Here is a 25,310-nt window from a genome sequence, read left to right as displayed (position 1 = left end):
ACCCATGCAGTCAGAGCAGGGGCAGCCCTCGGCGAAGAGGACCCCGATGAGGAGAGAGCTGGAGTGATAACTAAACAAAAATAAAATCCATTAAAATAAAATAATAAAATCTATACTATGTAAATCAATATATAAAATATATAAATAAATAAATAAAATTAACTAAAAAGAAAGATAAATATGGGTTAATTTAAGAATGTTAAAACTTAGTTATAAGCTAAACTAAAAAGGTAGGTCTTGAGCTTTTTTTTAAAAACATCAACAGTCTCTGCAGCCCTGAGGCCCTCAGGCAGGCTGTTCCATAGGCGAGGCCCGTAATACTGAAATGTGGCCTCGCCATATGTTTTGGTACGAACTTTAGGAAGAACTAAAAGGCCGGTACCTGAGGACCTCAGGGTCCGCGAGGGTTCATACCTTAAAAACAGATCAGATAAATAAGAAGGCCCAAGACCATTAAGACATTTATAAACCACTAAAAGAACCTTAAAATCAATCCAATACATAAAACAATGCAAAGTGGTTTACCTACATTAAAACAACAAGTAAAACAATTAGACACATAATCATTTACACACACAGATACTGAACACATCCCCAATCCCATGTTGGATGGCTAAACTCTAAAGTAATCCTCAGTCTCTAACCATTAATACTACTACTACTACTACTACTACTACTACTACTAATAATAATTATAATGATAATAATAATAATAATAAAAGAATATTATTATTATTATCATTATAATAATAAAAGAATACCTCTCCCTGAGCCGTGACCTTATCATGGTTGAGGGGTTTGTGCGTCCCGAAGATCCTAGCAGCTATGTTGTCGGGGGCTTTATGCCCCTGGTAGGGTCACCCATGGCAAACAGGTGTCTAGGGGAGGGACTAGACCAAGCACGGCTTATAGACCCCTATGATGATGATGAACCTGGGCATGAATGTTCCCTTGCCCGGACGCGGGTTACCGGGACCCCCCTCTGGAGCCAGGCCTGGAGGTGAGGTACGAGAGCGAGCGTCTGGTGGCCGGGCCTTCGCCCATGGGGCCCAGTCGGGCTCAGCCCGAAAGGGTTACATGGGCCCCACCTCCCGTGGGCTCACCATGTGCGGGAGGAGCCGTAGGGGTCGGGTGCAATGTGAGCTGGGCGGCAGCAAGAGGCGGGGACCCTGGCGGTCCGATCCCCGGCTGCAGAAGCTGGCTCTAGGGACGTGGAACGTCACCTCTCTGGTGGGGAAGGAGCCTGAGCTTGTGCGCAAGGTTGAGCGGTTCCGACTAGATATAGTTGGACTCACCTCGACGCATGGCTTGGGCTCTGGAACCAGTACCCTCGAGAGGGGCTGGACCTTCTTCCACTCTGGAGTTGCTCATGGTGAGAGGCGCTGAGGAGGTGTGGGCATTCTCATCAGCCCCCAGCTTGGTGCCTGCACGTTGGGGTTGACCCCGGTGGATGAAAGGGTAGTTTCCCTCCGCCTCCGGGTGGGGGGACGGGTCCTGACTGTTGTCTGTGCTTATGCACCGAACAGCAGTTCAGAGTACCCACCCTTTCTGGGGTCCTTGGAGGGAGTGCTGGAGGGTGCTCCTTCTGGGGACTCCATTGTTCTGCTGGGGGACTTCAATGCTCACGTGGGCAATGACAGTGAGACCTGGAGGGGAGTGATTGGGAGGCATGGTCCCCCCCCTCTGAACCCAAAGTGGTGTTTTGTTATTGGACTTCTGTGCTCGTCATGGATTGTCCATAACGAACACCATGTTCCAGCATAAGAGTGTCCATATGTACACCTGGCATCAGGACTCCCAGGTCCGCAGTTCAATGATCGACTTTGTAGTCGTATCATCGGACCTGCGGCCACATGCCTTGGACACTCGGGTGAAGAGGGGGGCGGAGCTTCAACTGATCACCACCTGGTGGTGAGTTGGCTCAGATGGTGGGGGAGGAAGCTGGTCAGAGCTGGCAGGCCCAAACGTGTTGTGAGGGTCTGCTGGGAACGTCTGGCTGAGTGCCCTGTCAGAGCGAGCTTCAACTCCCACCTTCAGCAGAGCTTCAACCATGTCCCGAGTGAGGCGGGGGACATTGAGTCCGAATGGGCTGTGTTCCATGCCTCTATTGCTGAGGCGGCCAGCCGGAGCTGTGGCTGTAAGGTCGTTGGTGCCTGTCGTGGCGGTAATCCCAGGACTCGTTGGTGGACACCAGCAGTGAGGGATGCCGTCAAGCTGAAGAAGGAGTCCTATCGGGCCTTCTTGGCCTGTGGGACTCTGGAGGCAGCTGATGGGTACCGGCGGGCTAAGCGGCATGCGGCTTCGGCCGTTGCCGAGGCAAAAACTCGGGCATGGGAGGAGTTCGGCGAGGCCATGGAGAAAGACTTCCGGACGGCTTCGAGGAGATTCTGGTCCACCATCCGGCGGCTCAGGGGGGGGAAGCAGTGCTCCATCAACACTGTGTACAGTGGAGATGGGGTGCTGCTGACCTCAACTCGGGACGTTGTGGGTCGGTGGAGGGAATACTTCGAAGACCTCCTCAATCCTACCAACACGTCTTCCCATGAGGGAGCAGAGCTGGTGGACTCAGGGGTGGACTCTCCTATCTCTGGGGCTGAAGTCGCTGAGGTGGTTAAAAAGCTCCTTGGTGGCAAGGCCCCGGGGGTGGACGAGATCCGCCCGGAGTTCCTTAAGGCTCTGGATGCTGTGGGGCTGTCCTGGCTGACACGCCTCTGCAGCATCGCGTGGACATCGGGGGCAGTACCGCTGGATTGGCAGACTGGGGTGGTGGTCCCCCTTTTTAAGAAGGGGGACCGGAGGGTGTGTTCCAGTTACAGGGGAATCACACTCCTCAGCCTCCCTGGTAAGGTCTATTCAGGGGTCCTGGAGAGGAGGGTCCGCCGGATAGTCGAATCCCAGATTGAGGAGGAGCAGTGTGGTTTTCGTCCTGGTCGCGGAACAGTGGACCAGCTCTATACCCTCTCTGGGGTCCTGGGGGGGGCATGGGAGTTTGCCCAACCAGTCTACATGTGCTTTGTGGACCCGGAGAAGGCATTCGACCGTGTCCCCCAGGGGCTCCTGTGGGGGGTACTCCGGGAGTATGGGGTACCGGACCCCCTTGTACGAGCTGTCCGGTCCCTGTACGACAGGTGTCAGAGCTTGGTCCGCATTGCCGGTAGTAAGTCGGATTTGTTTCCGGTGAGGGTTGGACTCCGCCAAGGCTGCCCTTTATCACCGATTCTGTTCATAACTTATATGGACAGAATTTCTAGGCGCAGCCGAGGGGTTGAGGGGATCCGACTTGGTGGCCTCAGGATTGGGTCCCTGCTTTTTGCGGATGACGTGGTCCTGTTGGCTTCATCTGGTCGTGATCTCCAGCTCTCGCTTGAGCGATTCGCGGCCGAGTGTGAAGCGGCTGGGATGAGAATCAGCACCTCCAAATCTGAGACCATGGTCCTCAGCCGGAATAGGGTGGATTGCCCTCTCCGGGTTGGGAGTCAGGTCCTGCCTCAAGTGGAGGAGTTTAAATATCTCGGGGTCTTGTTCACGAGTGAGGGAAGGATGGAGCGTGAGATCGACAGACGGATCGGTGCGGCGTCTGCAGTAATGCGGGCTCTGCGCCGGTCTGTCGTGGTGAAGAAGGAGCTGAGCCAGAAGGCGAAGCTCTCCATTTATCAGTCGATCTACGTTCCTACCCTCACCTATGGTCATGAGCTGTGGGTCGTGACCGAAAGAACGAGATCTCGTATACAGGCGGCTGAAATGAGTTTCCTCTGCAGGGTGGCCGGGCTCTCCCTTAGAGATAGGGTGAGGAGCTCGGTCATCCGGGAGGAGATCAGAGTAGAGCCACTGCTCCTTCGTATCGAGAGGAACCAGTTGAGGTGGCTCGGGCATCTGGTCAGGATGCCTCCTGGACCTCCCTGGTGAGGTGTTCCAGACACGTCCCTCTGGGAGGAGACCCCGGGGAAGACCCAGGACACGCTGGAGGGATTACATCTCTCGGCTGGCCTGGGAACGCCTCGGGATCCCCCCCGCAGAGTTGGCAAATGTGGCTGGGGAGAGGGAAGTCTGGGCTTCCCTGCTTAGGCTGCTGCCCCCGCGACCCGACCCCGGATAAGCGGCAGAAGATGGATGGATGGATGGATGGATAAAAGAATAAACATCTGGCTAGGCAAACTGTGAGGAAACGATATCCTGGGGTCCTTTCACACCAGGGACCAGCCCAGCCATTACCACAGAGCACGTCACCACTGGAACAACCACAACTCAGGGTCGGCCCAGATCAACACCACTGCCAAATGGGTGCTATGCAAAATAATAACTAAATAAATAAATAAAAGTAAACGTAAGAATAAAATAAATAATAAAGTGATAAAATACGTTAAAAACAAACAAGTGATAACAATAGAACAACAATAGATAAATAATCCTTACAAAGACTAAAAACCGGATAAGATCATCTAAAAGCTAAACTAAAAAGATCTTTTTAAAAACATCAACAGTTTCTGCAGGCCTGAAGTTCTCCTGCAGGCTTTTTCTCACTCAGGACCATGATGATGGAACGAGGCCTCGCTGTAAGTTTTGGTTCTTTCTGTAGGAACATGTAAAAGGCCGGTACCAGAAGACCTCGGGGTCCGCCAGGTCACATATCTTAAAAAGATGTCAGATAAATAAGAAGGCCCAAGACCATTTGGGCATTTAAAAATTACTCAATCCTGACACGCACGGGGAGCCAGTGCAGCCATTTTGAAACTGGTGTAATGTGTTCCCGCCCTTGAGTCCTCGTCAGGACTCGTACCGCTGAGTTCTGGAGTAATTGTAGGCTGGAAATGGACTTTTTAGGAAAACCAGAGAGCAGGGAGTTACAGTAATCTGTTCTATTAGAAAACAAAGTATCAGCATCTTTGTGCTGGCAGGAGAGAAAAACAGGCGACTCTGGTGATATTTTTAGATGAGAAAATCATGTTTTTGTGATGTTTCTGATGTGTGGAATAAAATTAGGCTCAGAGTCAAATAAAACACCCAGATTTCTCACACAGTTATAAGGTTTATGTGAAATAATCTCTCCTATCTTCAGGACCGATAATTAAATTTTTAATGTTGTCCTGTTGAGCTGTAAGAAGTTCTCTGCCATCCATGATGTCATATCTAAAATACAGTTAAAAGTGTATTAAGTGGCTCATTAGGAGACACAGCGATGTAAAGCTGTGCATCATCAGCATAGCCGTGGAAAGCAATGCAGTGTCTCCTGATAATGTCCCCAAGAGGTAAGATGCACAGGTTAAAAAGTATTGGGCCTATAACAGATCCTTGGGGAACCCCACACTGGATTCCATGGGTCCTTGAGGAGCATGTATCCATACTTCATAAAAACTGTCAGCCTGTGAAATAGGAGTAAAACCATTTCAGGACAGTATCTGAGAGGCCCACCAGACTTTCCAGTCTGTTTAATAAAATCTAATGATCTACTGCATCAAAGGCGGCACTAAGATCCAGGAGAACCATGGATGGAACGATTCATTGAGTCTAAATTACATCAGAGATCATTAACAATGTTTAAAAGACTGTCTCGGTTCTGTGGTTCGTCGTGAAGCCAGACTTATATTTTTCTAAGATATTGTTTTTATTCAGGAACTCGTGTAACTGAATAAAAACAACTTTTTCTGTCAATTTACTTAAAATTGGTAAATCACATACAGGTGTTTTGATCTAAGTGATTTCTCTTCAGAGGGACCTCAGCACCGCTGCTCTTCTGCAGCTTCTTTTAAGATCTTGAAATTCCTTATTCATCCGGGGTGGTGTGGGTCTGGATCTACTTGTTCTAATTTTCGTAACTCAGTCAAGCAGACTGAGAACAATGGATGAAGTAAAATATGTTGTCTTTTAAACCCGACTGCCCAACCTGTTTGGGTGCAGACCATTCATCCTAAGGAGGGATGGACGGTTCCAGAACAGACGAAAATTATCAATAAACACAGTGCTAAACTTTGGGAATGCTGACTGGAGCTAGGTATTAAGGCTCAGTGTGCAGCTAAAGTGACTGCTGCCTCTTCTGAATGGAGCAATCGGTCCGGAGACAAAAACATTTTTTTGCCACTGTTTTTAAGAAGATTTAAAAGCATAATAAAATCGTGCTTTAAGATCTCCGATTTTGGTAGGGGACGTTGTTGCATCCGGCATGGATGACCACATTCTGGACATGGACGAACTCTTCCAGCAGGTCAGGAATAAAAGCGATGTTGTCTGACACGTTTGCGCTTGGAAAACACCAGGTCACAGCGTACTTGCTACTGATGTTTCTCACCACGGAGTCTCCGATGATCAGTGTGGCTGGAGATGGCTCCGCTGGTGAAGAGGAAGAACATGCTGGCTGTTGATGTTCCTGGAGCGGATGGTCGGTGCAACGAAGGCGCTGACTGGCAGCTGTTGGTGCCGGTGTGAAACTTACCTTAGTCTTCCAAGTTTTCATGAAAGAAGCTGCCGGACAGGAATTTGCAGCCAGAGATGGAAAATCTTGGAGATCAAGGATAGAGAATCTGTTCTCTAGCGGGGGGGGGGGGGGGGGGGGGGGACAAGTGGAATATAATTGTTGTCCCCAGCACTTGTGAGCCCCAACCTTAGTCCATTTGATGGCTGCAAAGTTTGGTTTGCCAGGGCTTTTGGTTTAGCCTCAAGTGGATGCCAGCGGTCCTGACGGGGGTCCTGTGACATCCCGGCAGTAGAGTTGGCGAATGGAGCAGGACCAGGTGGAACGAGTCCCACAGCAGCCACAGGTGGAGCAGTGGCAGGGTGAGGAAAAACTGTGGTGCATTGGCTGGGAAGGAGTGCAAGCCCCGGGTGCAGTAGCATCCGTGGAGAACGGCAGAGTGTTGGCTAGTTTGGCGCTTGTAGCTGGAGCTTGTGTTCTGCCCAGGAGGACAGAGTCCTGGCTCTGATCTTACTTTGTGCTTTATGCCAAGATATCTCTGGTTTGCTAGTATACAATCGCCTGGCCCTTCTTGCCCTAAATAGATCACAAGCGCTGCTTCTAAATCATAACGTCAAGGATTGTACATCCAAACTTCGTCCTCACCTGCTTTCGTGCGGAGACAATGGCCTAAAGAGCGCTGAAAACGTGAATGTTTTCGAGTGAAATCCAAAGCTTTCTGGAGGTCCATTCCTGGAATTACTCCTCAACATACTTCTCCTAGACAGCCAGTGTCACGGAAAACATCCGGATTATGGTGGATCCTGCCTGTGTTTCCCAGACGTTTGGACCCTGGCCGAGGGCATCTGCCGTTTGAGACCTTGCGTTGCAGACGCCTGAATAGATCACATGGGGTGGATCTTGGATGCCTCCAGCCGCTGAGCCGCAGCTCTCCACAGGGCTGTGAGGATGCTAGATCACCATTTCTCTTGAATGATCTTTTTATTGCAAGTAAGATGGACTTCATGTGAGTTTACCCTACAAATAGAACTTTTACCTCCCGAGGGCACTTTTCTAAGCACGCCTCGGGTCACTGACAGAGGTGGAGGATTAGCAACAATCTATCACTGACAGAGGTGGAGGGTTAGCAACAATCTATCACTGACAGAGGTGGAGGGTTAGCAACAATCTATGAATCCAGTTACATCTGCCAAAAGCTATCGACAGATTCTTTTTGCAGTTTTGAGCTCCAGGAATTTGAAATAAGTTCTGACAGTCCGGTCAGGTGCGCTCTGGTGTATCGACCACCGAAGTTTAATAAAGACTTTATACAAGATTTCAGAGATTTTTTGACAAACTTAGTTAGTTGTGATAAATGTTTAATTGTTGGAGATCTTAATATTCATGTCTGCTGTGAGACTCTGGCCAAAGACTTTCAAAACCTGATAGACTTCTTCAGTTTAACTCAGCTTGTATCGGGTCCAACACACCAAAAAGGGCACACACTAGACCTTGTCTTATCCTTTGGTTCTAATGCCGAAATAATTTAAATTTTTGAAACACATTTTTCTGATCACTTTGCGGTACTATTCTCTGTAATGCTCTCCAAGAACCGGGTTAGTCCGTGCGTCGTGGCACGACAGGTACACACAATTAACTCTCAGACAGCGTTTCAGTTTTCTGAAGCCTTTAGCTCATCGGAAGTCTTGTGTTAAGACTTTCTGCGTAACACCCTACCAGAAAGACTGCTCTGTAGTTTTAATAACATCTGCAGCGAGGTGTTGGACGCAGAGGCTCTGTTCAGGCTAAAACGCCCTAAGCCTGTCACGCATGGCTAACTGAGACCATCCACCAGCTGAGACGTGCGTGTAGACACGCTGAGTGAAAATGGAAGAAATATCACCACCAGGTCTCTTCAGATATTAAGAAACAGTCTTACTGAATATCAAAGAGCAGTTAAAGCAGCAAAAAGCAACTTTCTATCAAACTTGATGGCAAACAACAACCACAAACCCCAGGCCCATTTTAACACTTTGAACTGTATTATTGATCGACGGAACTCATACAGTGTTGTGCCCTCTCCAGCACTTTGTGAAAAATTCTTACATTTTTTTCACAGAGAAAATCTCTATTATTATTTTCATCTGTGGCTGAAGACCCAGCAGCCACTGTAGCTTGCCGTCTTTGATTGATTTGATGCAGTTTCTCATTCATTCACTATCCTATCGGCTTAGTCCGATGAAGGGTGGCAGGAAGCTGGAGCCTATCCCAGCAGTCTATGGGCGAAAGGCAGGGTACACCCTAGACAGCTCGCCAGTCCATCGCAGGACGCAGTGCCTCTTTCTGGTTTAACAAAAATAGTTAAACACATCAAAACCTTCTACATGTCCAGAGGACAATATTCCATCCTGTCTCTTCAAGGATGTTTTTAGCTCTATTGGGCCTTGTATTGTTCATCTGGTGAGTTTTTCTCCGATGCGTGGCTGCTTTCAAGCTACTCTGAAACATGCTGTGGTTCAACCGCTCATAAAAAAGAATAACCTTGACCCAAATATTTTATCTAATTTCAGACCTGCATTTCTGTCAAAGGTCGTAGAGAAGGGTGTTTATGACCAACTTCAGTCTTACCTTGACTTAAATAAAATTAGAGAAAAATTTCAGTCCGGTAGCGTGGCGAAGTCCAGAAACTGCCCTTCTAAGAATTTTTAATGATTTGCTTTCAGCTGATGATTCCGGTAAATCTGCTGTTCTTGTGCTTTTAGACTTAACAGCAGCATTCGACACAGTAGATCCCAACATTCTTTTAACTCACTTGGAGACATAATGTTGTTAAGGACACATCACTAACATGGTTTCAATCTTACTTTCTGTTAGTCTAGCCCAGTGCTCTTCTGCTGTGTCTCCCCTCAATTATGGGGTTCCCCAGGGATCAATCTTGGTGCCTGTCCTTTTCTCCCTATACATGATGCACTTGGGCTTTATTTTAAAAAGCATAAAGTTTCTTTTCACTGTTTTGCAGATGACATTCAGATCTATCTGCCTGTAACGTCCAGTGATAGCAGGTCTACGATGGAAACTCTACAGGACTGTATCGCAGGTCTACGATGGAAACTCTACAGGACTGTATCGCAGGTCTACGATGGAAACTCTACAGGACTGTATCGCAGGTCTACGATGGAAACTCTACAGGACTGTATCGCAGGTCTACGATGGAAACTCTACAGGACTGTATCGGAGGTCTACGATGGAAACTCTACAGGACTGTATCGCAGGTCTACGATGGAAACTCTACAGGACTGTATCGCAGGTCTACGATGGAAACTCTACAGGACTGTATCGCAGGTCTACGATGGAAACTCTACAGGACTGTATCGCAGGTCTACGATGGAAACTCTACAGGACTGTATCGCAGGTCTACGATGGAAACTCTACAGGACTGTATCGCAGGTCTACGATGGAAACTCTACAGGACTGTATCGCAGGTCTACGATGGAAACTCTACAGGACTGTTTCGCAGGTCTACGATGGAAACTCTACAGGACTGTATCGCAGGTCTACGATGGAAACTCTACAGGACTGTATCGCAGGTCTACGATGGAAACTCTACAGGACTGTATCGCAGGTCTACGATGGAAACTCTACAGGACTGTATCGCAGGTCTACGATGGAAACTCTACAGGACTGTATCGCAGGTCTACGATGGAAACTCTACAGGACTGTATCGCAGGTCTACGATGGAAACTCTACAGGACTGTATCGCAGGTCTACGATGGAAACTCTACAGGACTGTTTCGCAGGTCTACGATGGAAACTCTACAGGACTGTATCGCAGGTCTACGATGGAAACTCTACAGGACTGTATTGCAGGTCTACGATGGAAACTCTACAGGACTGTATCGCAGGTCTACGATGGAAACTCTACAGGACTGTATCGGAGGTCTACGATGGAAACTCTACAGGACTGTATCGCAGGTCTACGATGGAAACTCTACAGGACTGTATCGCAGGTCTACGATGGAAACTCTACAGGACTGTATCGCAGGTCTACGATGGAAACTCTACAGGACTGTATCGCAGGTCTACGATGGAAACTCTACAGGACTGTATCGCAGGTCTACGATGGAAACTCTACAGGACTGTATCGCAGGTCTACGATGGAAACTCTACAGGACTGTATCGCAGGTCTACGATGAAACCGTGTTTCTCATCTTGAAGAGTAATTCATGCTTTCGTCACAACACGACTAGGTTACTATAACTCTTACATTGGGTTGGACCAGGTTCGCTCCAGTGCTTGCAGAATGCTGCAGCCCGTCTCGTGACAAAACCAAGCGATGGGAGCACATCACTCCTGTACTGGCCTTCATTCACTGGTTCCCAGTGACTTTTAGAGTGCAGTTTAAGATTTTATTAATTGTTTTTAAATGTTTGCATTCTATGGCCCGTCTTATTTACCTGAGCTTCTGCTGCTCGACGCTCTGTTAGAGCCCTAAGGTAGAGCTCGATAGTTGCAGTAGAGCTGCAACCGATTGCAAATTCCTGCTTTTTAAAAGATTAAAAAGAAGAATTCCCGTAGAAAGAAGGAGTGACTTGTAAACATGTCCACAGTAAGAACTAGCCGATGTCTTGGTGGACGACACGCCTGTTAAAAGTGTGTCTGTTTAATCCGGAATAAAAGTTTGCTGCAGGAACAGAGGCTGCCTAAAACATGCGCTTTGACTCTGCGTGTGTGCAGGAGAGACAGATGAGGGACGGATTACCGTGCGTTAGCAGCCGACACCTCGCCATGCCTCGTCACTGCTGACTGATATCACAGGTTAGAACTCTGAACATTTTACCAGCCGCTGCTGCTGCTGGTATAAATCAGAAAGCTGGATCTCCTCCTGGAGCGGTGAAGTGGGGGGGTGGTACGCCAACTCTACGTTTTCTGTCCTTTTCAGTGTGAAATGGTCCCACACTGCCACTTTTTGGTCTTTTCCTCCCCTCTTCTTCATTCTCTGCCATTAGAGACCAAAGCAAGGAGGATCTTCAGACAGAAAGCAAAGCGCTCGCCGCTGCTGGTGGAAATGTCCGTCATCAGTCCGGCTGAAACAGTCAGACTGTACAGACACACCGTAGGCCACAGGCTCTGCTTTTATAGATTTTATACATGTTTAGATGTTCTATATGTTTACTGAAACAGTGATGTCGTCCCTCCGAACAGCGCAGTGGTCTGAGAATGCCGCCATGATGCAGAAATTAAAATATATCACCACGTGATATTAGTTAAACGGCGCCTCAAGGCAGATAATTTGCCTCGATCAATTTTTGGACTCGAGTTACCCGAGTTACTCGAGTAAACGTTGCAGCCCTAAAGTCTGCAGATCAGCTCCTGCTGGCAGTGCCTAAAAGCAGGATCAGGACTAGAGGAGATGGAGCTCCCAGACTGTGGAACAGCCTTTACTCTCTGTTAGATCCTTAATGGGCTGTCAAGTCCGGCTTGGAAGCCCATTACTTCTCCCAAGTATTTAAAACTTAGCTAAACAGATTACTCGGCTATTTTACTATGTTTTACCAAGTGTTTTATAGTATTTTTATAACCAAAGATAGTTTTGTTTTTATTATTATGCATACATTTAAATTAGATTTTAAGTTTCATTTTAATTGTGTAAAGCACACAGTGGTTGTGTTAAATGTGCTATACAAATATAGTACATCCAGGATGGATGCAAGCAGGATTGTTAGGGGGGGGGTCTGTCTCCCATCTTAGTTGTTTTTGGAGAAATGAACCATTTGATCCTGTTGGTAAACAGCTCCAAACACTCGAAGGTTGCGGTTCCTTTCATTAGATGCATGTTTGAAATACATCTAGTAAATACTGAGGAAAAGTGCTGCCTCACCCTCTGTCATCCTCCACTTGCACCCCTACAGAAGTGAACTTTGATGGGTCTTCTGGATCTGGAACCTCCTCTGGTCCATCCACCTACATGTCACAGCAAAAAAACACCAAATTAGAAAAACTAAAGAAAATTCCCTTTTTATATGCTGATTGTATAAATGACAACTACAGTAAAACTTTTAGTCTGAGAGTGAAATCAAAGCTTTGTAAACTTATTCAGCAAAGTAAACACACGTCTTTAACTCTGAACTCGTTTTTCCACTGTTGACCTGCGAATACCTGGATGCCTATGGAGAGACATTTGCCCTTCCTGAACGCATCTTTCCTGTATTCATCTCGGCGGTCTTCAACAGCCGTCCCCCTGCTCAAGACGGAGGAGATGGGCGAGCTGACTGTCATGGTGCTGTTACTGACGTGCTGACTGGCTGGTCCGTGGACCTGCAAAGGTATGACCACAACAAATATTAAGCACTGTGCAAATACATTAATCATTATCATAATCAGAAAAAAAACGTGCACAATTAGTCTTTTCACAAAGTTAGTCTGCTTACTGCACAAGACAGACGTTAGGATGGAAAGAAATATTCTCTGATAGCACAAACCTGAGCATTAGCAGCTTCTATAGCTGCTGTTAGAGCCTTCATGCTGTCGATGCTTTCTGTTGAATTGCTCAGCCCTGACTGGATGGTCATGTCGCCTCTGGGTCCTTCCTCCTCCATGTATGCATCCTGGTGGGTTTTACAGGATAGAGAAAGCTGAAGTTAAGATGAAATCTGGCTTTACAAGGCAGTTTAAGGAGGAGTCAGTATGGAAGAATACAAAGATTGTTCTAAAAGACGAAATGGACACTGTTCTTTACATCCTGGGGTTACACCTGGACGGACAGAAGTTTACACAAGCTGATTGAAGTATGATTGACATGTGCTTGTTGCATGCTAAAAAATCAGTTGCAGTTTTTTTGGAAAAAGACAACTAGACCAAATGTTCCATTCTGGGTCAGACAGACGTAAGCAGCCGTCCGGTGGAGCAGGTGACGCGTGCAGAAAGGGAGGCAGGACTCTGAGGGTGAGGAAACCTGGGAAATATTGTGAACATTTGACCTTCACTTCTTATCAAGGTTAAGGTGGCTAAGCACATCTGACAGCAGTTTTTCTTTTTGTGGAGGTTTTTTTTTTTGTTTGTTTGCTTGGCATGTTTTTTAGCTTTTTCTGCAGACAGGGAAAACCTTGTGTTTACATGCCTGTGTGTATGTTATGATACAGAGTGCTGTTTAGGATTTGGGTTTCCTTTTTCTTTTCTTTCAGGCACGCTCTGGGCACCTCTGCAGCCGCTGACTGACTCCAGAGCTGATTATCACTGTGTCGTATTCCTCACCTGCAGCCCATCCCGTAGTTTCCCACCTGCTTTCAGCCTCCTGCCTGCTCTCTGCTGGTGCAAGCTCTTCAGCTTCTCCTCACACCACTCAGCTCCAGACTCTTCCCGCGGCTGCAGATCCTCCGAGCTGCTCTGCCTGTGTTTTGTTTCTTTTACGGTCGCCTGAACAGTTTTCTACGGCCTTCTGCCACAGCCTTTTTAGTCCTTCCTTTTTTAAAAAATACATCAGGTAAACATGAGTCCTGCATTTGGGTCTGTTCCTGTAACCAGCGGTCAGCCTTAACAGTGTATCCATGCAAATTAATGTAAATACATACACACTCTGGACTGGGCTTGTGTATTTTTTTTTAAGTATGACAAATTCTTATTAAAACAATGTTAAAAAGATCAACAACTAAAAGTCAGAATCAGTGTAAAAACCTGTCAGTCCTTACAGTAAAATCCAGTGCATGTTCAGATCTAATGGTCGATGCCAGCTCATGACGTGAGACTGACAAGTAAAAGAAAAAAGTAACATGGTTGCCATAGCAACACTAATAGAGCAGAAACCTGACAAGGTGTCAGTTACAGATAGCGAACTGATGATAGACAGTGGAGAATGCAGGCGCATTGATACCACATATCGATTGGGATTCCTCCAGCTTACCCAACACATGGAGAAATTTCCAACTGCACGTAGAGCTGATGTTCTACAATGCAGTGCGAGCCAAGTTGCAGGAGGAAAAATGCACTTGTCTGCTTCTGTGGATTGGGGGAAAAGGCAGACATGTCAACAGCGCTTGGACTCTCACAGCAGATGATAGAAAGGTACTGCAAAGAGGTCATCCAACCCAGACCCATCTCACAGTAGACGTAAAATGTGCACCAGCCAGCTGCACAGAGGGCTGTCCAGCAAAGGGACACCAGTGCAAGAATCCTCAACACTTTGCTAAAATCCGCAAGACACAAATGCAATATAAAAAGATGAAATACAAATGTAAAAGAGTGCATGCTGTCATGGACACTGACGTGCAGAAGTCAGAACTGTTCATTGGTTTTAATACAAAGAGCAGGCAGATGCAGGAGTTGAACTCGCAAAAGGGAGGAACAAACTGAGTTTTAAAGTAGACGCTGGTGCCCAGGCTAACATAATACCAGCTAAGACTTTAAACCAGATGTTTTGACGCTCATCTCTATGCCCCAGCAGACAGCTCATAGCATTCGGCAGACATGCATTGAAAACAGAAAGGATGTGCAAGACACCCCCAGTTCTGGGTATGGTGCACAGGCCACCTTGCCACATCCTGTATGCTCTGCACAGCTCAAGAAGGTAACCGAGTTGTCCAAACAGGTTTAATGTATTACTGGTGGTGGAAAAGCCCAAAACACAGAAACTTAGGGTGTGGCCATACCCCTGCTCACAAAAGAAAGCCTCTGGAATCAATCATGCACAAACCTGACACCACCTGACACTGCAGCTCCAGGTATGACATGATCAAGAAAACATATTCCTGTTGCACAGACCCTAACCAGAAAACCTGGTTAAACCTCTGCAGATGATCCAGAACCAGCAGCACGCCTGGTTTTCAACCAACCAAAACTGGCCCATGTCATTCCACTGCTGATCACACTTTATTGGTTTCCAGTTGCAGAGCATCAAATTTAAAGCTTTGCTTCTGGTTTACAAAACAATAACTCAAATGACTCCCGTCTACCTTCACTCCCTAATCCAGACCTACACTCCCACTCCACAGCTACGTTCCACCAGTGAAAGACGCATCGTGTTACCACCACAACTTGGGACTAAATCACCAGCCAGACTCTTTTCCTCTGTTGTGCCACGATGGTGGAATGATCTCCCAAACTCTGTCCGCTCTGCAGAGTCCCTGTCTACTTTTAAGATCCAGCTGAAGACTCAGCTCTTCAAGGAGAACTTCAACACTTAGTTTAGCTGTATTTGTTGGAAAGTTGGAGAATTTAGCCCAGTTCTTTGCAACAAACTTTGTGGTATTAATTCTTTGTATTATAACATCGGTGATATTATGGGGTGGGAAGGGAGTAAACACCTGTAGCACTTCATGGAAGGACCTGCGTCCAACTGGACAGTCCACCAGCACCTTCCTACCATGTCCTCTACTGTCTGATTTCCTGCTTGTGTTGTTCTCACTCAGATGTAAGTCGCTTTGGATAAAAGCGTCTAAATGACTGTAGAATAAAATAGAATAGAATAGAATAGAAAAGAATAGAAAAGAATAGAATAGAATAGAATAGAATAGGCAAGGAGTCCCTGAGTGACTTTGGCAAGTCATAGCCACCTTTTCACACAGAAAAACAATGGGCAAACGGAAAAGACAGATAAACCCTCATGGATAATGTAGGTGATGAAAGAGTACACCTATACCTCAGCCTGCAGGAATACAGAAACACACCAGTGGATGTTTTGCTGTCACCAACTCAACTACTGATGAGTAAGCATTAACCCTCAATCTTGCCAACTATTGGGAAGCATCTTCAACCAGAACTCACCCCATGTAGGACAGTCATCTTCAAACCTCGAATAGGCCTTAAGAGTGACAAGGGCCACAGTCACCGGTTTCAGTCGTGCACGACGGGATCTCAACCCACCTGTGGATTTTTCTGGTGAGAAGTATATTTTTCCAAATTATGATCTGATTGAAAGTATTTTTGATATAATATTGTAGACTGAGTAATTCTCATCGCTAATCGAACTGAAACAGTTTGTTTATAAAATTGTCAACTGCTTTTATAACAATAGTGGTTGCGCTCCTTTTCCCCAGGACTGACTTTGACAATAAATAAAAATAAAGCAAAAATCAAACATAAATTGAGACATGGACTCTACGAGATCAAGTTGTTTGATGTGACTGATGAGGCTCAGGCACTGAGCTGAAACTGGTGTCACCTCCTGCAAACTCAAGAAGGAGATACTGGGCTACAAACACATGGCCACCAGGAGAAATCAGAGAACAAGGAACTGAAAACTTTACAACCGACCAACACATTTCAGAACGATCTCAAAGAGTGTCACAATTCATATCCACAAGATGAGGCAATATAGAGAAGCCCAGAGTTATCGTTTGCAGAATGTTGAAAAGGATCATAAATTCAAGCCTTGAACATCTGTATTGCTCATCTTGAACTGAACACAAGAATCAATGATATAATTGTTACAAACCCCGGTCATATGCCGGGCAGTGGTGGAGGAGTTGACGGAGAATGGAGGGGAAACAACTGGGTTGAAGCAGAACTTTGTGGCAAGAGATGACAACTTTCCTCAACTCCAAGGGGATAAAAGTGGACAGCAACACTATCGAGGCATGCCATCCAGGAGAAATAAAACAGATCAACGGGCTGTCGTAATGAGATTTATAAATATTAAATGGCTCTGTTGAAACAGGGAAAGCATCCGAAAAGTTCCAACGTCTACCTGAATGATCATTTAACAAAAGAGAACATAGACAGAAAGCACAACTCCTGAGGAGACAAAAGAAAATACAAGCTACCTGGACCACTAACTGTAAGTTTTCATCAAGCTGAATGGAAATCCAGAAGAAGCAAAAGTCCTCATCATCAGAGACATCCAGGAACTGGACAAAGTGGAGGATCATCACTAGTGGAAGCAAGGAATGGCCTCATTCTAGTCAATCACATCATCCATAATTATGACGGACAGTGAAATTTAAAAATCAGATTTACCTGGAAAAAACTATCAGAAATCACATGTAAATGTTGGTTGCATTACGGAATCAAAAACATTTGAATATACAAATTATAAAAAGTGGGATATTCATGATGGAATTGATCCAGATAATAACTTCCTCAATCGTATTCACAATAACTGATATTACTACACAGAGGATCAGTTCAACACCATCATCAGTATGCATCACATCTCCATAATTCACTTCAACAGTAGAAGCTTGTCGGCCAATTTCTGTAATATCAGAGAGTATTTGAAACAGTTTACCTCCCTAGTATCACTGCAATGAAACCAGATTAGGGAACAGAATGACAGGAGTTGTCAAGAAGTCATGCAGTGTTTCCCAATCCAGTCCTCAGAACCCATGCCCTGTACGTTTTAGACATGTTTCTTCTCCAAAACACCTGAGTCAGATTACTGAACTTCCTCACCAAGCTCGTTGCCTTTTTCTCACCCATGTGTGTTAAAGTAGGGTTACACATAAAACATCCAAGACAGGGGGTCCTGAGGACCTGGATTGGGAAACACTGATATATTGGAACAATAGAACTCTGTCTGGAGAAACAGAGAAATGAAATGAAAAATACTTTATTAATCCCCAAAGGGAAAATCAATATTATAGTATATAATAATAATAACTAGAGGAGGTCTTGTTCCGGAGGCTGATGGCTGCTGGCAGGAATGATCTTCTGTATCTTTCAGTCTTACATCGGACATGAAGAAGCCTCTCACTGAACACACTTTGTTGTTTCATCACTGTGTTGTGGAGAGGGTGTGAAGAATCCTCCATCATCTTCATCAGCTTGTGCAGCATTCTTCTTTGGACAATCAGCTCCAGCGGCTCCAGAGTTACTCCAAGCACAGAAGCAGCTTTCTGGATCAGTTTGTTGATTCTCTTCAAGTCTCTGGTTCTGATGCTACTACCCCAGCAGATGCTGCAAAGCTGACTGCACTCTCCACAACAGACTTCTAGAAGATATGCAACATCTTGGTGCAGACGTTAAACCATCTCAGCTTCCTTAAGAAGTACAGTCTGCTCTGACCTTTCTTGTAGATGTAGTCAGTGTTGCATTTCCAGTCCAGTTTGTTGTCCAGCTGAACTCCAAGATACTTGTATTCCTCCACCACCTCCACCTCCTCTCCCAGGATGGAAACAGTGCTTTGTTTATTCTTCTTCCTCCTGAAGTCAACAATCATCTCTTTTGTTTTGCTGCTATTTAATATGAGATGATTGTCACCGCACCATTTAACAAACTGACTGACCAGTTCTCTGTACTCTGCTTCTTGTCCATCCCTGATACACCCCACAACTGCAGAGTCATCAGAGTATTTCTGCAGATGACAGGACTCAGAGTTGTACTGGAAGTCTGAGGTGTACAGAGTGAAGAGGAATGGCCAGAGTACAGTTCCTTGTGGTGCACCAGTGCTGCTGACCTCCATCTCAGACACACAACCTTTCAGTCTCACAAACTGGGGTCTGTTTGTGAGGTAGTCATAGATCCAGGTGGTTGTGGAGGTATCCACCTGGAATTTATGGAGCTTCTCACATAACAAAGCAGGCTGAATGGTATTAAAAGCACTGAGAAATGAAAGAACATGATCCAGGGTTTGTTATTGGGGAAGCACCTCACTGTTCTTGTTGGGACGATGCTGTCCACACAGAAGTTTATGTAATCTGTCACACACTCAGTCATGGCGTTGATGTCATCTCCATGAGGTTCACAGAGGACGTTCCAGTCTGTAGCCTCAAAGCCTCCTCTAAGAGCATCTTCAGCTTCAGCAGACCAGATGTTGATAGTCTTTGTGATGACTGGTTGCTGCTGAACGATGGGCTTGTAGGTGGAGGTGAGAAGAACCAGATTATGGTCAGATCTTCCTAAAGGAGGCGGGGCAGAACAACTGGATCCATTATTCATATTTGCATAAAATAAGTCCAACATCTGCCCTGCGATGGACTGGCGAGCTGTCCAGGGTGTACCCTGCCTGTCGCCCAAAGCCAGCTGGGATAGGCTCCAGCTTCCCCGCAACCCTAAATTGGAATAAGCGGTTCGGAAAATGAATGAATGAATGAAAGTCCAACATCTTATTTTCTCTGGTGGAGCAGCTGACAAACTGCTGGAATGTTGGTAGAGTTGCAGAGAGGGAGACGTTGTTGAAGTCTCTGGAGATCGCCATGAATGAGTTTGGATGCTGTGTTTGTAGCCGAGCAACGACGGAGCTGATGATGTCACAGGCTGTGTCTGGTGCGGTACCAGGTATTATATAAACCGCTACCAGAATAACACAGGTAAACTCTCTGGGTAAATAATATGGACGGAAGCTCACAGCTAACAGTTCCATGTCCCTTGTGCATATCTTCTCCTTGACAGTAACATGTCCAGGATGACACCAACGCTGGTTAACCAGCACTGCAATTCCACCACCCTTTAGCTTTCCGCTGTGTTGTCTACTGCGGTCTGCACGGACCGTTTTAAAGCCCGGTACAGACACATTACAGTCAGGGATGTGTTCATGCAGCCATGTCTCGGTGAAGCACATAATACTTCACTCTCTGTATTCTTTCTGAGACCTTGTTAGCATCTCGAGCTCGACCGTTTTGTTAGCTAGCGATCTCACATTACCCATGACGACGGTCGGGAGAAATGGTTTAAATCTCCATCGCTTTTTCCGCTCTCTGACTCCAGCTCTGTATCCTTTTCTCTTTCTTTTCAACTCCATCAGAATTTAATGTGTTGTTTTGCTGATAATCCTTATTTGGGAGAGGTTAATCAGTTGATCCCGATTGTAAAAAAGTCTTTCGTTGCCATGGAGTCTCATCATAACAAGAAAACAGTTATTGTAAATTGCATATATATATAACACTGGGTTCCAGTGATGTTCATAGTGAACGAATGGAAGGAAAGTTTAGGAATTCATGCAAAAACAAAACAAAACAAAAAAATCTATATTCATTTGTGGTGACTTTAACATCGATTTGCTTAATCCAAATAAGCACAACATGACCGAGGAATTTATCAATACAATGCATAGCTTAGCTCTATTTCCCAAGATAACAAGACAGAGCAGAATTACACTACAAAGTGCTACACTAATCAATAATATATTCACAAATGAAATGCATAACAGAACCATGAATCATTTTCTGATTTTTTTCATGACTTATTTTATTTATAATGGCATAAAAATTACCAACATAAATGATAAAACCAATTGCTTTAATGAGTTTTCTGTTAATATTGGACCTCAGCAGGTAGGAGAAATGAATGGAAGTGGCCTGAAGATGATGAAGAAACAATAACAAGAAATGCTCAATGTTCATTAGTGAAGTAGAAGAAAATGAGATTGTAAATATTGTAAGAAAATGCAGAAATAAGACATGAACAGACTGGAATGAAACATGGCAATTGTCACAGAGGTTATCCATGGAATTTCTAAACCATTAACAAACATCTGCAGTTCATCATTTGTAACAAGTACATTTGCAGCTAAGCTTTATACCACGGCTTACAAAAGGAGACAAACACCAATTTACACATTACAGGCCAGTTTCACTGCTTTCACAGTTTTCCAACATACTGGAAAAGTGATTTATAAAAAGATTGGATAAATTATTGACAAACATAATATTTTATCAGAATGCAATACGGATTTAGAAATAGCACATCAACATCTTTGGCGATAATACATTTCATAGAGGAAGTAACGAACTGTATAAATCAGAAATTATTTACAGCAGTATTTATTGATCTCCGAAAAGCTTTTGACACTATTGATCATGATATTTAGCTGAATAAATTGGAGCGATATGTAATGAGAGGGGTTGTGCTGAAATGGATACAGAGCTACTTAACAGACAACAGTATGTGGTGATTGGTGAACACAAGTCAGATTGTTTGGATATTGTTTGTGGAGTCCCCCAGGGGTCAGTGTTGGCGCCAAAACTCTATTCTCAACATAAATTATATTTAGAAAGTGTCTGATACATTGAAACCCGTCTTGTTTGAAGGTGATACCAATATTTATGTACTGGAGAAACCAGCAGCATGTTCTGGGAAAAGTCACAGGAAATGAATAAAAAGATGGTTTGGCAGAAACAAATGATCAATGAATTTAAATAAAACAAAAACTATGATATTTGGAAATTGTCGTATAGATGTTGGGATACCATTAAAAATCAAAGATGTAATAATTGAATGAATGAATGACTTCAAATTTCTTGGAGTATTTATAAACCACAGAATATACTGGAAGTCATATTAAGTTTGTTCAGACAAAACTGGCAAGAAATATTGCAACACTGACTAAATCTAAACATTTTTTGGATCAAAACTCACCTTATATTCTGTACTGTTCACTGATTGTGCCATATTTGGATTACTGTGTTGAGCTTTGGGGAAACACGTATATAAGTTCTTTACAACCGTTACATATAGAACAGAAAAAAGCAACGTCATCCGCAAAGCTGGAAATTGGGAACATAGAGAAATAATTTGCAACCCGATCATAAGCAAAAATGTAAGATGTGTAAGAACAACTATGAAAGCATGTGCCTTACAGTATATAGTGTGAAATGATGGAATAATCATCAGGAAAGACTCAAACAATGTCCAAATAATAATCAGTTCAAGAAAAAAGTTATTTAAAAAGTTATTTAAGAAAATAATAAAAGTTAAAGTTATTTAGAAAATGTAAATTTTCTAAACGTATTTAAAGCAATAGGATACATTGGTACAAAAAGCTATACTTCTAATAAAATCAACATATGTAAATATATGCACATGTGTGGGGGTATGCACAACTGCAAGTGTATATGTAGGCGTATGTTATGGGTACATGCATGTGTGTATGTAGATGGAATAAAAAATATGAGCATAAGGAGGGTGATTATAAAGAGAGGTGAATAACTCGATATAGGTACATACAGGTATATATTGTCATTGTTTTGTGTATGTCGGTATGTATATGTGTATGTATGTATATATGTGCATACATGTGTACATATATATGCAGATGTAGAAATGTACATGTCTATATTTATGAAGTATATTTTTTGTTTAATTATCCTTTTCTTAAAAAATGTGAAAAATGAAGAGATTAATTTCACAAGTGTAAGGAAGATGAGACCATGACTGTGAAGCAGGGCAATAGTAAATAAGCTTTGCTAATTCCTTCTACTTTTCAGATGTTATGGTATCTGTTACTTTTTTTAACCTGTTGATTAAATTATGTTATTTTTGTCCAAAATTAAGAAATATGAATTAATCAACTAATCAGTCATAGCTCCGTGAACTGCCAACTATATCTTTAACAAATGTTTTCTGTTGTGTGTGGAACAGCAGATTGTGTAGGAAATGTTATTGCGAGGGAAATGTTGTGGGGTTCCCATATAGTTTTATGTTCCTGTAAGTAGTTGGAAATTATGGAATGGAATTATGTTCTTGTATAGAGTAATGTGCCCATATGGAGTTATGTTCATGTACAGAGTTTTTTTTCCTGTTTGGAGTTAAGTTCCCATATGGAGTGATGTTTCTGTGAGGAGTTATTTTCCCGACTGGAGTTATGTTCCCGTATGTAGTTATGTTTCCGCATAAAGTTATGTTCCTGTACGGAATTATGTTCAGGTTTGGAGTTATGTTTCCCTATGGAGTTATGTTTCTGTACAGAGTTATTTAACCTTATGGAGTTATGTTTCCGTATGGAGTCCTATTCCCTCATAAATTGTGTTCCCGTTTGGAGTTATGTTTTCGTATGGAGTTATGTTTCCGTATGAAATTATGTTTCCGTACACAGTAAATTCCGCAGTGTTAAATATGCTGTGTCGAAATAGATTTACTCATTATGAGTTATTACAGCACCAGAATGAGTAGAATGCCCCCTGGTGTTGGTGATAATTTCTGGAGTTAGTTCTCCATCTTCAGTTCTCGTTCAAACTCGTTCAAACTGACGGATTTTTCTGGCTGCCCGTTCTCTACCCATCGAACAACTATGGTAAGTTTCTTAATATATCTTAAGAATGAAACATTTTGTGTTGGTATTTCAACATAAATTGAACTTTTAAGAAACACTGTGTTGCTGCACCCCCAAATTTGAGCAGGTTTAGTATTTTAAACTCTAAACGCAAAACGGCTAACATTACCGAGTAAATACCTAGCTTAAATTGCACATGTTCCAACTTGACCATGTCTGCAAAAATAATTAATTTAGCAATGTGATTTTGAGGGATAGTTTTGTTCTGTTGAACATAACATTAATTTAGATGAAAATGGTCGTGGTAACACCAAAAATAACCCCTAGTTTCGTTGAATGGTCGTTCAAATCAACAGTATGGTTAACCACGCGTTTACAGAATGTGCGCCTTCCATTTCTTAAAGAAAAAAAATCTGACAACCAAACTAATCCACCAGCTAAGTTAATTAATTCATATATCAGCAATTTACTGTGGTGGTTTGGAGAGCTGACTAAAATAAGGACTTTTAAGGTTTGTGTTATTCACCAGTATATCCTTTTTATTAGTCGAGTGTTGACGTTACTTTGCTGCGAAGGGATTAATATTTTACGTTGAGTAATTATATTCTATGGTAGATAATGTGATGTAACATTAAACTATATTCAGTTTTGGGAAGCAGAGTGCACATGTTTGAGAAATGAGCATGTGTCCCTCCGCTGGCCGGGTCTCTTATGTGACATACGTAGGTTTAGACTGTCCGTAACTTATTTGGAATATCATGTGGGTTCATACTTATGATTTGAGTGACTTTTCATTTAACTTGAGTTAATGTTAACAGCGCAGACCAATGTGTTTTTATTTTAAGAAAGAAAGGAAAAAATAAATGAAATAAAGTAGAAAGAGAAGTAGCCTATGGACCCTCCATCTAAGCAGCGGTTGTTGCCAGAAAATACATAGTTAGAGCTCAAACCATGACTTTGCTGTTATATTTGTGTTTGTCATATTAAGCGTATATGAGTGTAACTGTGAAAAATTACGTGCTACAGGAACGATGCTGATTAAGGCCAAACTTGGTGGTCATCAAAAATTTGTTCGAATAATGGAGCCGAATCTGAAAGAGTTTTTAAGTGCAGGTAAGAATTTAACATTAGAATTTAACTTTGCACTGAAAAGTTTAAGCTGCTGATAGTAACTGTAAGAATAACTTAAGTACAAATATAACCATCTCAAATCACGCTGAGTAACTGTGAATGTATAAATTGGTAATAATAATTGGTTTTATTTCACACAATTTTGTGATGTTTGTTAAAAATTAATGTTCTGGAAGCATTCAATCTTTTTTAGTTAAAGATTAATTAAACCAACATAAATACAGTAGTGTTAAACCCAGTTCAGGATAGGATCTGTACAAAAATGATAACTCATCATTACAGTCTGGTTTACACACATATATTTTTTTCTTGTAGCATTTGCAAAGTTTGGTTTGCCAGCTGTGACAGAAGGTGTGAAGGTTTTTGACAGTTCAGGAACTGAGTTGGATGATGATGTCTTTGAGGATGTAGTTAAGGATCCGTCAACTGGAGTACTAACCATCAAATATCACACTGGTTTGTCTGTTACATTTGTAATTTATATTGCAGTATTTAATGGACATGATAGTTAATCATAGTTAATGTTTTTCTTTCCATCTGCCATGGTCAGAATCTCCTTCCATGGTACCATCTCCTGAGCAGTCGGAGACACCGTCTCTTGATTCAGCTGATTCTCAAGATACAGTCATCCTTACAGAGAGTCCTTCCAGTAAACCAATGAGGCTGGACACAGAAGCCAAGCATGTAAGAATTAACAGAGCAGAAGATGCATTTTTTTGGCCACTGTGGTCATAAGTAGCAGCATTATTTTGATAACCATTTGCTTTTTAAATGTCTTTTTGAATCCCTACTTATAAATTGGATGTATTCGCAACATGCTGAAATGTTTTGCTCTTTGTTTAAAGTTGGTGGAATCCATGCTTCTCAAGAAACCTG

General features: G+C 43.6%; 1 protein-coding gene across 1 annotated transcript in view; it reads right to left on the bottom strand.

Moving 5' to 3' along the window:
• dlgap1a (discs, large homolog-associated protein 1a) overlaps positions 1–25,310 on the bottom strand; it is a gene marked incomplete at its 3' end in the record, with an annotated part of 124,620 nt that overhangs the window by 8,347 nt on the left and 90,963 nt on the right. Inside the window, exons 6-8 of the mRNA XM_079244090.1 lie at positions 12,865–12,990; positions 12,542–12,700; positions 12,264–12,346 (exon numbers count right to left, since the gene is read on the bottom strand). Of these exons, the coding sequence (XP_079100216.1) occupies positions 12,264–12,346; positions 12,542–12,700; positions 12,865–12,990 (368 nt within the window). The remainder of the gene's footprint in view (positions 1–12,263; positions 12,347–12,541; positions 12,701–12,864; positions 12,991–25,310) is intronic.

The sequence above is a fragment of the Telmatherina bonti genome (assembly GCF_933228915.1).
Source record: "Telmatherina bonti genome assembly, chromosome: 7".
Taxonomy (NCBI): domain Eukaryota; kingdom Metazoa; phylum Chordata; class Actinopteri; order Atheriniformes; family Telmatherinidae; genus Telmatherina; species Telmatherina bonti.
This window is presented reverse-complemented; position numbering and strand designations above follow the sequence as displayed.